Source organism: Wolffia australiana, chromosome 16, assembly GCF_029677425.1.
Source record: "Wolffia australiana isolate 7733 chromosome 16, ASM2967742v1".
NCBI classification, from domain to species: domain Eukaryota; kingdom Viridiplantae; phylum Streptophyta; class Magnoliopsida; order Alismatales; family Araceae; genus Wolffia; species Wolffia australiana.
The window spans coordinates 4062173-4077587 of record NC_135850.1 but is presented as its reverse complement, the minus strand read 5'-3'; the positions used below and the strand labels follow the sequence as shown (position 1 = coordinate 4077587).

General features: G+C 40.8%; 1 protein-coding gene across 1 annotated transcript in view; it reads right to left on the bottom strand.

Annotated features, from left to right (window-relative positions):
* LOC144713967 (ketose-bisphosphate aldolase class-II family protein) overlaps nucleotides 1-15415 on the bottom strand; it is a 48963-nt gene that overhangs the window by 21179 nt on the left and 12369 nt on the right. Inside the window, exons 10-24 of the mRNA XM_078588707.1 lie at nucleotides 14676-14757; nucleotides 13616-13741; nucleotides 7938-8016; nucleotides 7787-7824; nucleotides 7470-7664; nucleotides 6004-6079; nucleotides 5768-5874; nucleotides 5636-5717; nucleotides 5184-5260; nucleotides 5034-5088; nucleotides 4871-4919; nucleotides 4555-4692; nucleotides 4321-4402; nucleotides 3058-3136; nucleotides 2779-2825 (exon numbers count right to left, since the gene is read on the bottom strand). Of these exons, the coding sequence (XP_078444833.1) occupies nucleotides 2779-2825; nucleotides 3058-3136; nucleotides 4321-4402; nucleotides 4555-4692; nucleotides 4871-4919; nucleotides 5034-5088; nucleotides 5184-5260; nucleotides 5636-5717; nucleotides 5768-5874; nucleotides 6004-6079; nucleotides 7470-7664; nucleotides 7787-7824; nucleotides 7938-8016; nucleotides 13616-13741; nucleotides 14676-14757 (1312 nt within the window). The remainder of the gene's footprint in view (nucleotides 1-2778; nucleotides 2826-3057; nucleotides 3137-4320; nucleotides 4403-4554; nucleotides 4693-4870; nucleotides 4920-5033; nucleotides 5089-5183; nucleotides 5261-5635; nucleotides 5718-5767; nucleotides 5875-6003; nucleotides 6080-7469; nucleotides 7665-7786; nucleotides 7825-7937; nucleotides 8017-13615; nucleotides 13742-14675; nucleotides 14758-15415) is intronic.

Genomic DNA, 15415 nt, shown 5'->3' with positions numbered 1-15415 from the left:
TTCTGGTCTTCTTTCTTTGCATATGTATGCGCTTTTGAAACTCCACAAGATTACGTGGCAGCCCGTGGATTTTCGCGGTCAACGTTTCCGTCACTGTATCTGAGTTTGGGCTGTGACCTCCACTTTTCCGTCACCTTGTTTTTGAAACCATCCTCCTGGAGCCACGATTTGTCCATCTTGAAGTATGTTGGCCTATTGATCAACTCATTTGCAGTCCATACAATGGGTGTGTGGTCTGAAACCGGGCGCAGAAGTGACCGCATGTCTGCTAGTGGGAATCTTTCCATGAGCTCAACTGAGCATATAAAAATCTGTCCAAGCACAACATCCTGTTTTGGCCCGACGTGCTTTGCCATGAATAAATGCAGTCTGTGGGCCCCATTTCTTGAAGTGATGACTTCGAAATGAAGGCCCATAAGGTTTCCGAATCGGTGTCTCTCCCTCCAGCTTCATTTGGCCGATCTCTTGCTTCTAGTGTCACATTAAAGTCCCCACCAAACAACATGGAATGTATTTGCAAGGTCGGCGAGCGCCCTCCATGGTTCAATTCGCCGTTGGACATTTACAGGATCATATACCGAGGCTATAACCAGAACGAAATTGTCTTGCAAGCACTTAAGCTTTGCTGCTACAGTAAATTGCCCCTTCCACGTGGCCACTTTTGAAAACCGTGCTTCATTCCATGCTATCACCACCCCTCCAGATCGCCCAACCGCATCTACCGCTAGGAACCCCTCATGGAAGCCTCTTCCCACTATGTTCCAGTCCCTTGGTTCACAGCTTTCCAACATGGTTTCTTATAAGCATACCACTGATGCCCCCCATTCTCGCAGGTAGCCCCCACCACCCTCCGTCTACCTTCATCTCGGAGGCCTCTACCGTTCCATGAAATGTATCTCATGATGAACTGTCTCAATCTGTGCCAACCTTAGACCTAGGGTTGACGCTATTCTTTTAGCCTGAGGATCAGTAATACGGTCCTCTTCGCTAGCTTTACGCTGGTGGTCAGTCTCTACTTCCTCACTGTTGGTGTCGTTCATGATCTCCTTACCTTTCCCTCGTGTCGCTGTTGACTCCTTCGTCACTCATTCTGTTTTGGTGTTGTTCCTTGACATGCCCTTCGATACTAGCTCCGGCTTTGACCCACGCTACTAGCCTCTTTTCATGGCGGATGCCAAGCTCCTTACGTTTGTAAACGAGACCTTCCTCGCCTATTCTGCTTGTTCGCGATCGTCGGCCTTCCATCATATCACTTATCTTGGTAACCAACTCCCTTGTCGCAGTGCCTAGAGTCTGGGGTAACATGTTTGGACTTGCTTGGCCTCCCTCCACTCTAGCTGCCTGCCCATCACTTTGAGTTGACCCCTGTTTTATCTTGTTTCAATGAACATACCAAGCACGTTGAAGGTGAATCAAAGTTTATAAACCCAACTTTTTTCCCCTACAACAGACTCTGATTCACCGAGATTCTCTGGCTCCTGTTCTTGTTCCCCAAGCTTGGTGCAAGTGATCTTTTTAAACTATGGATGGATAGATTGTGGAAGATAAGGGCAACAAGGTTCCTCCTTGTGGCCTAGTAGCGGGCTGATGGATGAGGAAAAATACCAAGTCAGATTAAAGAAGGGGTTCCCTCTCCTTAATGAAGAGTAGTCAGCCCAAGATACAAATGACACTTAAATCCCTTATCTTCAAAATGTTTTCATTCAAGGTTTAGGTGTAATGTTATGATACATACATGCGGGCACATTGGACCTTAGGTTTATTTATCTCTGATACTGTCTCAGATATCAGGCGATGAATAACGAGATGAGATAGCCGAGATGGCAATCCATATCAAGACATTCACTCCCAGAAATCCCAATCTACTGTGAATTCAAACAGGTGAAAGCCTGAGGTAGCCGAGATGAGATAGTAGGAGAATGATGGAAGATAGAAGTAGATGATAACTGTAATAAATTGAAGGAAAAGATGAGTTAGTGGACTGCAGAGAGAATTTCTGAGAATGTGGTGAAGAGACAGAAAAATTGGGGCAAAAATGAACTGATCTTTATTATTGAACAGATGCCCCTTTTATACAAATTTTCACAGAGAGAGAGAGGTTAATGCTTTTGTCCAACGGTCAAAAACTGACCGTTGGAAAAAGCTGCAGAAGAGATTCCTTTTTCAAAAAAGGACTTCCAACAGCTATATTTATAGCTGTTGGAGGCTGGGCCTGATATAAATCAGGCCCAGCATATATTAGGTCCTTAATGGACCTAATATATTCCCTAAATGGGCCCCTCACTATTGGGCCCTTAATGGGTCCTTAGTGGGCCATTAATGGGCCCTTATTGGGCCTTTATTTAAATCCATTTTAGGTTAATTTTTCCATTAGATCCCTAGGATTAGTCTATTACACGTACATGGCCTCAGGCCCATAAGTTAGTAAAATTAGCCCTAACTGGGCCGTGATGATCTAACAATAACGAACAAAGAAAGATAATAGGTCCTTCTTCCCCCTCTGGCTGCATGTGTTTCCCCACTCCAACCTCGGCATCTACTGCCCAAAAGAGTAACTGAAACCTTGGATGCTTTTCCCTGTCTGGCTGGATTTATTTCTAGCCAATGTCGCACGCTCAACTTGCCTTTAAGAGACATCTTGGAGGTGCGTCAACTTATGACTCTCTCTCCACGCTCTCTCTCTCTCTCTGTTTATTATTCACAGAAATAACATTGTTTTGAGTTAAAAAAGAGTTACTTCCTACAAACAGAAATAAATATCTGTGCGACAGAGAGTACCTTGACAACTGCAGCATCATCAAGTCGGCCCCATCCAGAAGCAGAACCTAATATGTCAACATGTTGTCATGCCATAGGGTGACGAAAACACAAATTGGATATAGTTTCTTATAAATGGAAAAAAAGTAGAAATAGAATCCCAATGAAATTCTTATTACGGCAGAAATATAAGGTAGAATGGGATCCAAACAAAGACATTGGCATTGATATTTGTAAGAAACATGTATGCCAACTGGTGATGGTTAAGGAATACAAATTAATGAAAAAAGTATATGTTACCTGCTACAAACTGCTGGTGAGCAATGGCAGAGAGGTTGAGAGGGATGCTAAGGATTGATCCTTCGTTGCTGACAATTCCCTAGCACAAAGATTTTCCAATCAGCAGTTTGCAACCAGGATGATAGAGGGAGTATTACATGAAACCGAATGATTGGAGCTATTGATTTTTCTTCTTCTTAATTCACTAATGTTTTGTTATCAAGGAAGAGCCCTAGGGCCAGCACAAATAAGAAAGTTTCTTCTGCCAGCGCTCCCTCTTGTGTGCATATTTAAAGGGAACCTATTTGAGCAATATAGATATTGCAGTTTTCCATGCAACAATACTCAATGATGACACCTTTGGTAGGCCGAGGGCTTCAAAAAGGTACTAGAGAACCCACAGTCCAGTTGAGATCTGTCCATCCCATTTATTTTGAGTTCAGGGAGCAATCTTCTTCTAGTGACTTTGGCTCTGCTGTGTCCTGGTTCAAAGGGAAGGGAGTGACCTGACATGTCGGGTGTATGTGGCACTGACTGTTAAAATGGATTGTAAAGGTCAAGTGTCTTTATAATGATGTTCTTGGAGTGTTGCCAAAAAAATCCTCCTTGTATCATTATTTTGGTTTATATTGAGGCATACTTCTGTAAACCTGTGTCAATATGAAGTTTGGAGATAAGACATTTGTTGTGTATTTGAAACGGCTGTTTGGCAGCACTTGAGTATCAAAGACAGTGCACTGCAAGACCTTCTGTTGGGGGACTGTTGAGCATTCTGCATGAAAGTCGGCTTGTGAGGGAGTGTCTCCACTAGGGATTCTTTTCAATTTTTTTACTGTATCCAGTCTTTTAGGTATTTCAATTTTCTCCTGACATTTGTGGGATTCAGGTATCCCTAGTGAATTGGTACATGGTTTGGCTCCACTTATAAGTTTCTATCTAACCGACACAAATCCCATACCAAAAAATGAGATTCATTTTGCCCTCTTTTTGTTCTTGTTCCATTCATTTCACTGTGGAAACTGTCACCAACAGTTTGTCTTCCTGGTGGTTCTCTTGACATGTATGGCACCAAATATCGAGAACGTGGAGAGATTGAGAGGTGAAGCAAATTCCTAGTGGACAAAGGTTTATATTCAAGCATTTGACAAATGAAACGACCCCCTTATAAATTTGGGGTATGAAAAAAGAACCAAAAAATAAAGAGAAAAATAAGAAAACATGCTAGGATTCACAATTACACAAAGAAAAGAGGCTATAGGGTCCCTTCCATGATCTAGTACGTACAAGATCCTTCACAAAAATATCGATTGCGGAATATGGTGTGTAGTCATTGTCCAGCATGTGAGGTGCACGATTCCCAAACATCCTGAGGTGGATAAAAAATGCTACGAATGATTAAATCAAAGAAGAATTTCTTTATCATAGTTTGATAACTATTAAATATTTAATTTTATAAAGAATTTATTTAATGCACATGATGGCTAAATATTCAGGAAAACATTGAGATTTAGCACATACCATGAGTTCCCTTGACTCCTTGTGATTAAGTCAAACAACATTCTAGTCTCAAGTCCACATCTTGCCCCGAATGCCATTGCTTCAGCTGCTGCTGCTATGTGCACCCCGGCTAGTAACTGGTTAACCATTTTTACAGAACTGGAGACCAGTAAGGGTAAGGTAAGCTCCTCTTATTCTCTGCTAACAACTCTCATGAAAAAGAGACCTTAGGGAAAATGCAAAACATAATGCACATTTGAGATTCTTCCAGGTACGTCTAAGTGTTAGAGTCCATCATGCAAATTATAGTATTACTAATTCAAAATGATAGTATTACCTAGCTGCTCCACACCCACCACGTATAACATAAAGCTTCTCACTTAATGCTGAAATATGATAATAAAAGTCATTACATGTTTCTCCATATCGAGGGAAAATATATCGAAATAAAATTAAGCTTATGCATCACAAAACGGAAACATTTTGAAGATTATTTCGACCTGAAAGAACAGAACTTGTATGTTCAAGAGCTTCCTGTGTTGCAGAGGCCATTATCTGTAGAACAAAAACATTTAATACTATGTTCAGTCAGCTAAGTTAAATAATTTTAAAATATTGATGGTAAAATTGATCAGAAAAATCAAATATACCGTAAATGTTCCATCTGCAGCTCTTTTGACACCACCAGAGACAGGGGCATCCACCAATTTAAGTTTCTTGTTCTCATCTGATGCATAATGGAAAGATTGATTCAGAAGGACAAAATCCAGGAGCAACTAAATATTGACACACGTTATCGAAACTTAATGAAATAAGATCTAAATAAAATCCTTTCATTTATGTGCTAGTTGCGGCTATTTTCAATACAGAATTTTCAACACAGATAAGGCTTACTGTCAACCATTGAATCTAATGATTTAATATCCTTTTAGAGTTCTAATGCCCAATATTATATACCAAAAAATAATCAACGCATCTCTCAACCAATCTCATTCCTGAAATTCAAGAAATATAATAAAACAAATAAATTGAAAATATTTTTTTTGAAGACAGATAATACAAAGAATTTAATAAAAGGTATTCCAGGGAAGAGTAGCTGTACCCTTGAGACGTTGCTCCAGCTTAGTTACATATCCAGGTGAGACAGTCGAGCAAAGAATAATAGATGTGCCCAAGAGGAAGAGCTACAAAGAAAAGAGGATCTTGATGTGCCAATCGAGAAAGTTGCTTCAACCTCCAAAGTCTTTTCATTACGTATACCTGGTACAGATCCCCCATCACCAAATAAAATGCTATCTGCTTGAATGTCGTTTGCGACCATGATGATCAGCACGTCCACATCTGGTATTGAAAATTGCACAGAGGATCACCAATGATAATCATATAACATGTATTGTCTTGCTCAATTATACACAAAAAATAAAATTAGATTCCATCCAATTTTGAGATAATGCACATATCTCATGTTACCTCTACATACTTCGGCAGGAGAATGTCCAACAGAACCACCAAAGTCTGAAAATATTTGTAGCACAGGCTCATAAACCTTCACAAAAAAATAAAAAAACTTTAATGCAAATATTTTAATTTCAATCTTTCACTGTAATTATATCTTTCCCCAAAGGACTTCTCTGCAATCCAATCGAGCCAAAATGACTAAAAGAATACAATGAATTAGATGAACCATACACTCACTTGTGGATTATAATAATAGAAGACAGTAATAATTAACATACAGTAAAGGAATATCAAACTGAATTTTCAGTTAAAATATATATATTTTAACCACAGTATTCCGAGATAAACAACACTACCTATAAAGTCAGAGAGGTTAATTTTTTAAAATGTCAGGAGGCTAACCCTCTTTTCTTTGTTTCTCTTCCTGTTATTCATAAAATTTTTAGCTTATATCTTATTGACCATCTTCTTTTAATACTATAAAATTACCTTGTGAGATCCAATTTGTTAAATTGGATCTGTATGATGGAGAGAGTTGCATAAGGAATAAATGTTTCTTTGGTGATTCCTCACAAACTTCATTGCTCGAGTAACCAGGGGTTCAGGATGAGGAAGAGGAAGGTCTGCCTATGTCATTATCTCTGACTCCCTTCTTTAGATGAGATATTGGATGATGTCCCCTAATCCTGTCCACATTCCTTTGTGCTAAGACTGACAGGGAAAGGGGAGCATAAGACGTCTATGCCAGGTGCTGCTACCCATGAGAAAGATGATAACTCAGATCTGAGTTATTTTGGTGACTCTAATGATCGCAAAAACATAACATTATCGGGAAACATAATATCCTCCAATGGATCATATACCATGAAAAAAATGATGACAAAGCCATGAATTCTTCAAGCAACTCTAACAACAACAAAATAGAAGCATATGGACAATTTTTTCCATTGGGTTTCTGAATCAATATTGAGGGCTTCACAGCCCAGAGTAAGACTTCCATTTCTTCTCTGTCAACCTCGACACTCGCTTCTACATATATCATAACATTCAATGGAAATAGTATGCCCTTCTTTTGAGCTGCATCAATAACCTTGTTCTCAAAATAGAATGATAATGTGGAGACAACCTTTTTCTCAAAACCTACATTTACATATTAACATACAATGCACAACCAGTTGACTATGAAATGAACTCTTCCGTTGGCTTCACAAAATAAATATAACTATGACAAAAGCAAAATAAGTAGAAAAATATAAAATTACGAAGCATCGAATCCCAATATGTCACTGCAAATATATTAATTAAAATTCAAAAAAACAACGGTTCTCAAAGCATCACATTCTAAATTATTTATATTAACATCATAAAAAATGTAAATGATTAAAATGACTATTTTGAATAATACTTTATATTGTGAATCAAAGATAAACGATAAACCTTTAAATAAGTAAATACACAGAGATGAGAAAAGATTTTACATCATATCCAATCACAGAAAAATTAGATTTCAGTAAATGAGTGGCCATGCCAAAACCCATAGCGCCCAGGCCAATAAATGCGATTCTCCTGATTCCTGGTGATACAGTCATAATTTTTTCTCCCAAAAGACTGGGACTGTACATCTCCTTCTCAGCAGCATCTCTAATACTAACCCCAAAATACTTTTCCCAGACCTATAAAGTTACAATGATATAGTTAATGTCAATTTATAAATTTGAAAATAATTTAAATTTAAAAAATAATATGGGATCGCAAAAAAGAATCCATTAACGGACCAAGCATGAAGAAAACCAACCTTGATAATTCCATCAGAGTCAGGGTCTCTGGGTTTAGCTGTGAAATTAAAGACCATGGATTAATTTCATGAAGTTGAATTCAAAGATATAAACAAATTAAACAAACGATTTTATTTTTTTTGAAAATAACCAAACTATTTTATTAACAACCAATAATTAGTTGCTGTTGCGCAACAGCCAAAAGAGGTAGAGGAAACATAAACTCCTTCGCAGCAGCTCTCACTGACATCTGCCATTGTAAAAGATACCAAAAAAATAAGAAACATAAAAGGACATTTTTCCAAAAATGGTTGTATTTTGAAAAGCCTAGGACAGATAGAGCCACAGTGACATAATAAAGATCCATCCTTTTTCTCAAAAAAATTTTGAAGATCCATATCTTTTAACATTCTAGTATGTCATTATAAACTACGGGAATTAATGGATAGGAGATACTAAAAAAGGTACGATATATTGTCTTTTAAGCTGGGGATGCTGAAAAGGATTTCACATATGTCTGGACTAATCTCGTTATAGAAATTAGTCAGCGACACTTGATAATGATGATTGATATTTGTGCGAATAGGAGTCTGCATAGAAGAGTTCATCTGTTTGGCCGATAGATCGCCGACTCTTAGAAGACTTCTCCACAATGTATCTCTCCTCAGTGAAGCTTCCTGAAATTATCATGGACATGATAATGCTGTCACATAAGAGCATGGGGCACACATCCTACAAATTGTTGAGAACTTTCTTTCTCTCAGAATGCAACAGAATCGTTATCATTATTTATTCATATGAGGATTATGGTTATCCCCACTTAGCATTATGGATCATGTGCCGCACGTTTCTGGCTGTAGGAAAAGAGAAAAGAGGACAAACTCCACTAACTGTTATGGGAGAAAAACCCTAGTTTTATTCAGGAGAGGGGTCCATTAGCCATTAGTGAGACCCACCAGGGAATACAACAACCAAAAAAACTGAACAGGGATATAAACATAAAGGCGTTGCAGGGTTAAATAAAAATAGCTCTCCCAGCACTCCCCCTCAAGCTATTTAAAAAAAAACTCCCCCTCAAGCTGGAGAGTTTAAATTCTTCATTGCCAGCTTGCAATTAAGGCGTTGCAGTGCAGGGCTCAATACCATTACCAGACGCATTCGTTTCAATGGCAAAAGGTAGTGAAAAATTTGGAAGTGCGAGAATAGGTGTTGATGATAGTGCTGATTTAAGTTTTTGGAAAGCTTTTTCAGCATCTTCGGACCAGTGAAAAGAATTCTTTTTGAGTAGATGGGTCAACGGTTGAGCAAGGGCTGCAAATTGAGGGACAAAACTTCAATAGTATTCTTGCCAGTCCCAGAAAACCCTGGAGGTGCTTAATTGTGTTAAGTATGGGCCACTGATTAATGGCGTAAACCTTGGAAGGAGACGTGGTGATGCCTTGGGATGAGATCGAATGGCCAAGGAATTCCAGCTGAGGTAGGAAAAAATTACATTTCTGAACATTGGCCTGCAGTTGATTGTCAGCCAATACTTATGAACATCGACCTGCAGTTGATAGTCAGCCAATACTTATAAACATTGACCTGCAGTTGATTGTCAGCCAATACTTGATAACTGTCGAAAGATGTGAGTGACGCTCCTCTTTTGTTTTGCTATAGATTAGGATGTTGTCGAAGACTACCAAAAGAAACTTTCTGAGAAACTTCAGGAAAATTGTATTCATTAGAGCCTGAAAGGTGGCTGGTGCATTGGTCAGCCCGAAAGGCATAACGTTGAATTCATAATGCCCTTGTGAATATCCTCGGGGTCCATTCTGATCTGGTAATAACCTGATTGTAAATCTAGCTTGGAAAAAATTGCCATTCCATGTAATTCTTCTATTAACAATTGGAGTGTTGATAATTGGGATAGGAAATCGATTGGGTGTGGTATTGTTATTGAGTGTATTATTCTATTAACACATGTGCCAGCTTCCGTCTTTTTTTGACTAGTAATGCTGGGCTGGAGAAAGGACAGTTAGAGTGTTGAATCATGTTGGTGTAAAGTATTTCTTGGATCAGGCCTTCCAATATGTTTTTTATGCTGGTGGGAGTATCTAAAGGGTCGTACATTGATGGGTTTCGATCTGGGGATCAAATGCACCTTGTGATTGACTGCTCTTTTGGGTGGTAGGGATTTTGGAGTGTCAAAACTATTGGAAAATTTTCTTGCAAGAAGATAATGCATGATGTGGAAGCAATAGAAAATACCTCTACTGGATGACGAGTGCGTTTACTGTTGAGATTAATAGTTGCTTCCAGCGATTCAAGCCAATCTTGATGAGCCTGCTCTGGATGATGTGGGAAGAAAGGGTAAGGTTTAGAGTCTGATCCGCTTGGATAGTAAAGATATGGTCGTCCCGCAAGATCTTGATCAATTAGCTGGTCGTAATTGCACGAAAACCACCCCAGAGTTTTCAGCCACTGGATGCCAAAAATGATATCGATAGTTCCCAAGTCAGATGGAATAAAATCTTGATAAAAACTTAGTCCCTGGATTGTCAGTGGTACATCCATGCAGAGTCCGGTCGCTCTTCTAATAGAACCATCACCCAAAATGAGGTAAAACGCATTGACCCCTCAATAGGTATGTGAAAATCTCTGACCCTCATATGAATGAGGTTATGAGAAGCACTGCCGTCAATAAGGATGATAAGAGGGAGACTCAAAATCTCTCCCCATACCTTCATAGAACCCATTGGGACTTGGGGTGAGGCGTATTGTGCATAGGGAGCCCTCTAAAATAGGGGTGACATCCAATTGCATTAGATCTTTGTCAGTGTAAGGGAAGTCTTCATTTGCGTCTTCTTCTTGAACCAAATATATATAAATATATATATATTTTTTAACTATAACAAGGGGATGAAACACCCGACGAATCGGTGAACCTCCCGTCAGGACCTCACAAGCCCTTTATATGCTTATCAATCACCATCAAAACCTCCCTTCACTTCCCGTCGCTCGCAAGGACCATGCTGCCTTAAGTCCTGCTTCATGTATAGCTCCATGGGTAGAAGCCCTTCTACCTCTGAACAACACCTTGTTTCTATGCAACCGGATGGCCCACAACACCGCTAGTGCTGGGTCCCCTTCCTTGTTTCTTCTTCCCACGTAATTCTGTGCCGTATCCCAAAAGGCCTGTTCAGATGTCAGCTTCAACCTTGAGAGTTACTGGCTGGCCCAAACTGTGCGAGTAAAGGAGCATTCAAAGAAAAGATGGTTGCAATCTTCTTCCCCATTCAAACACAGCACGCATTGCGACGAAGTATCTGGGTTAACTTTTTGAGAAAGACTCTTGTCATTAATCTTTTTCCTTACTAGCAGCCACCCAAAAAACCGCACATTCAATGGGACTTTTTGGCGCCATATGAATCTGCATGTGCTGACTAGTGCCATGTCTTCCTCTTGCCCCTCTCGGGCCATCGTATAAGCCTTATTGGCCAAGAAGGGGCCATTTGTCCATGTCCAACCATCTCGTTCTCCATCTTCTGGTCGTAACTGAAATAGGGATTGCTGCATATCTATGAATTTCGACACACGCTGGTCGGATAAGGCAACTTGTATGATCGGGTTCCACGCGCCCTCCGAGCAGTCACACACGTGGGCATTTTGATCTTGGGCAAGTGCATACAGCCGAGGGAATATCTCACTAAGGATGCCCCATGGCGACCATGCATCTCTCCATTATTGGAACCTCTTACCGTCGCCTAACTTGGCCGAGAAAAAACCTTGCACCCTTGGAAAGATTTGTCTCAGCCCTTGTCATAATGGCGATGCTCCATGATACATATCTGCCTTTCTGTCCCAATTTAGACCCTTACCATAGATGTCACGCAATAAATTGATGACTAAATCCTCCTGTGGATTCATAATTCTCTCCACCCATTTGGTTAGTAATGCCGTGTTCATGCTCTGTATTTGTAGAACCAAAAATATATTTAATTCTCTCTTGCACCTGTGGCTTGGGAGATACTTATTATTGCAATGGTAACAAAGCTCTTTTTCCTTCCTCGAATTGAACTCTTCATCAATTAATCTCATGATATTCTTTCTTGGAGGTCGCGACAGGTTTTCAGTTGGTTTCTCAGCGGAGACAGTGAGATTTGTCCGTCAATAAGGTTGCGTGCGCGTGGATTCTCCGATAATTTGATAATGGATATGAAGCGATATTTGCTTGGAATGGTCTCGATCGTGCTTCCTTTGGGGAGGATATGATGGAGCCATGCTGGTTGGCTGGCCAGGTTTGACACATTACTGTCAGGTTAACTTTGGCTTCAATGGAGACGTCCATCACCTGCTGAATACCTGGTGGTCAATATTTTGGAACTTCCGCTCGAATTTCCAATACATCTTGATCTAACGGTGGAAGGTAAGCCACTAGTAGTTCAAACTCTGCTCTATAATCTGATACATTACCAGCCTAGTGCAAGTTGAACAACTTTTGCCGAAGAGTTTTGGAAGAAAAACCATATTGACGTTCAAATTGATGCTTGAAGTCCAACCAGTTTTCAAATCCAAACTGCTTTTCTGCATATATAAACCAGGCTTGAGCTGACCCTTCTAAATGTAAGGAAATGATATAAAGCTTTTTGGGGATCTGATAATGTATTCACAAAGAAAAACCTCTCAACGCAATTGAGGCATCCTTGCGCCTGATCCCCGGAAAAAATAGGTAGATCTCCTTTGCGAAATGTCGATTTAGCTTCCACCGAGGTTTCACAAGTGATAGGTACACTGCCTAACCGCATTGTACTTACTGTTGCCGCCGGAGCAGTAGTGGACGCTGACGCAGCATTACTCTCGATCTTGGAATTCATCAGTGATAATTGCTTCAATATTTGCATCAAAATGTCGGCAACTGGATCTGCATCCATTGGCTTCCCTACTCGCCCCGACCGGTGTTCTTCCATGTGGGAGGTCATCAATCGACGAGGCTCTGATACCAGTTTGCTATAGATGAAAATGACTAACGAACTCCACACTATATTGATCCTTAAGTCGACAATGTAGCTTCGATTGAAAACATAGCTGAAGGAATACACAAGCCTTCAATGAACAAAAGAAAAGAGAGAAGAAACGATAAGAGATCCAGTTGGATCTCTTCCCCAACTGACCGCCGGGAATTCCCTTCCAACTGCTTCAACTCCCGCTCAGACTGCCGTCTTCTATATGCCTAACTAAAATACTTGTCATATTGCGAGGCATTTATGGTTAGGGATTAAACTGGGATACGAAAGTGGCCCCAGGCAGAGGGGCGTTGCCATTCTGGCAGGGCCTTAGACATATCTTCCCTAGAGTCTGAGCTTTCTTCTCTGCCAGGCTAGGAGACAGCTTGTTGTTTCAATTCTAGTTGGATACATGGTTGTTGTGTGTCCCTCTGTGGGAGGCATTTCCATGGCTTTTTGCACTAACCCGATAACCAGATGCCACAGTGGGGGACCGTTGGGACAACGCATGGAACCCGTTGGTAGATGGCACCCTCTTAGAATAGAGGGTGGCAGAGTTCTTGGGCATGCATCAAGCTTAGAATCAAAGGTGCCCATGACCTAGAGAACAAGACGGATGGATTTGGAGCAGTGCTACATTTTTTGTTCGAAGAGCCTTCGCTGTTTTCTAGAGATCAACCAAGACACTAGAGTTGGAGGTTACACTAGGGGGAGTAGAGTTATTTCAACTCGTACTGCTAAACCATCAGGATGACTGTTTTTGAAGCGTTTTATGGGCCCCTGCCACCCACCCTCATCCTCTATGCCTCAGCTCCATCTGTGCTAGATGATATGGATCTCCTACTCTGAGCATGGGAGGCCCACCTGGGTCTCCTTTGACGGCATTTGGACTCCGCCAGAGTCACCATGAAGTCCCAAGCCAACAAGCATTGGCATCCAGTGGAGTTCACAGTGGATGACATTGTCTACCTTAAGCTTCGACCTTATCGTCTGCAATCGCATGCCAAGCGTTAGTTCGAGAAACTCTCTCCACAATACTTTGGTCAATACCCCCATTGTCAAGCGCTACGGACCTGTCACCTACTAGTTAGCTCTACTGGAGGACACCCACATTCACCCTGTCTTCCATGTGTTGCAGCGCAAATGAGCTGCTCCAACCAACGTTCTTCCCAGCTGTTCCCTCCAATTCTCATCAAAGAACGAGTATGGCAAGTCGCCTCCGGAAAGATCACCGCTTTCTGTCCCTCTGCTGCAGGCTGTTAGGTACTCACTCACTTGAGGGACAACCAGTGTCTGAAGCTTCATGGGAACTCACTTCCACCCTTTGCAATCATTTTCCAGTTTTCTAGCTTGCGGACAAGCTGGTGGAAATAAGGGGTAGTAATGATATGATATGACGACAGGTTTATGTAAGGAGGAAGACCCAACAAGGGCCTAATACCAAAGCACAGGCCCAACCATAACAAACCCAACTAAGCCCCACTTCGATCAAGCCTTAGGCAGGAAATCACATGATTTCCTGTGATTTCCTTGCGTTCTCAGGTCGACGACGGCATCACCTGCCGAGCCTGCAACTGTCCCTCGGTGATTCCTTCATTATCCCCTCAACATTCCCGTTTCCTCCCCTCTATCACAGGAACCTCGCTATCTCTCGTCCCCCATCCACTCATCTCGAGTTACAATGGATATTTGAAATCATCCTTGGTTGGAATTGAAGTTACAATCAGATTCCGATCCATCCCCAGTGCGGGAACGAATCAAATTACCTAATCCAAAATATTTGGAGACTCCGGATTTCCAAACAATAAAAGATATCCTGCCCCTCGGAACGATAAAAATGTTTAGCACACTATGGATGCTGACTATTGATATCATAGTCATGACTTTGGTGGAAAGTATGATCTAACAGCACATGATATCTGACCACATTGTGTAGTAAGTCATTGGAAGTAGTCGCCATGGAATTATCCCCCTTCAGCAATTTTGGACCACAGTCTTCAAAAATCCTGGAAATAATTAGGAGTCCTTCAGAAAAGAGAAAAATTAATACAGTTTTTCATCATATAATGATAAAAATTTTGGCTACAAATAAAGTAGGTAAGGTGATATACCATCACAATGACCAATAAAGAACCAAAAAAATTCAAATCCAAGACATTCAAATTGATAGAAAAATGAGAGGCCTTCCGAAGTAATATCCTTTTGCGGAATGGTAGCTGCACAGGTTGGTGATTATGTGATTGTAATAAATAAAATGAATATAAGTACATTACACTACACTCCATCTCAGTCCATCAATCTCTATCCATCATGAGGTATACTCATGATGTGCTCGCTATTGGACCCAGTTGGTCTGGTCAGAATAGGTAATTGGAGATTCTTTTGCAACATGACTCTTTCTGACTCCTTTCTTGAGCACGGACACCTGCATCCTCTGCTTGCTTCTCTTTGCGAGTCCTTGTAAGCTCGAGAATTCCTCCTCGTGGGCTAAGATTTGGGCCAATTACATGATTAAAGACAAAGATAATGAAAAAGATAACTCCCGTAATCAACAGTTCTGTACTTCTGCAAGCCTGAGAAAGGTCCTCTCGCCAGGCTCTTCAGGTTTTCTTGGCCACAACCTCCTGGCAACTTTCTGGCTCTTTTGGCTAACCCATACTATCT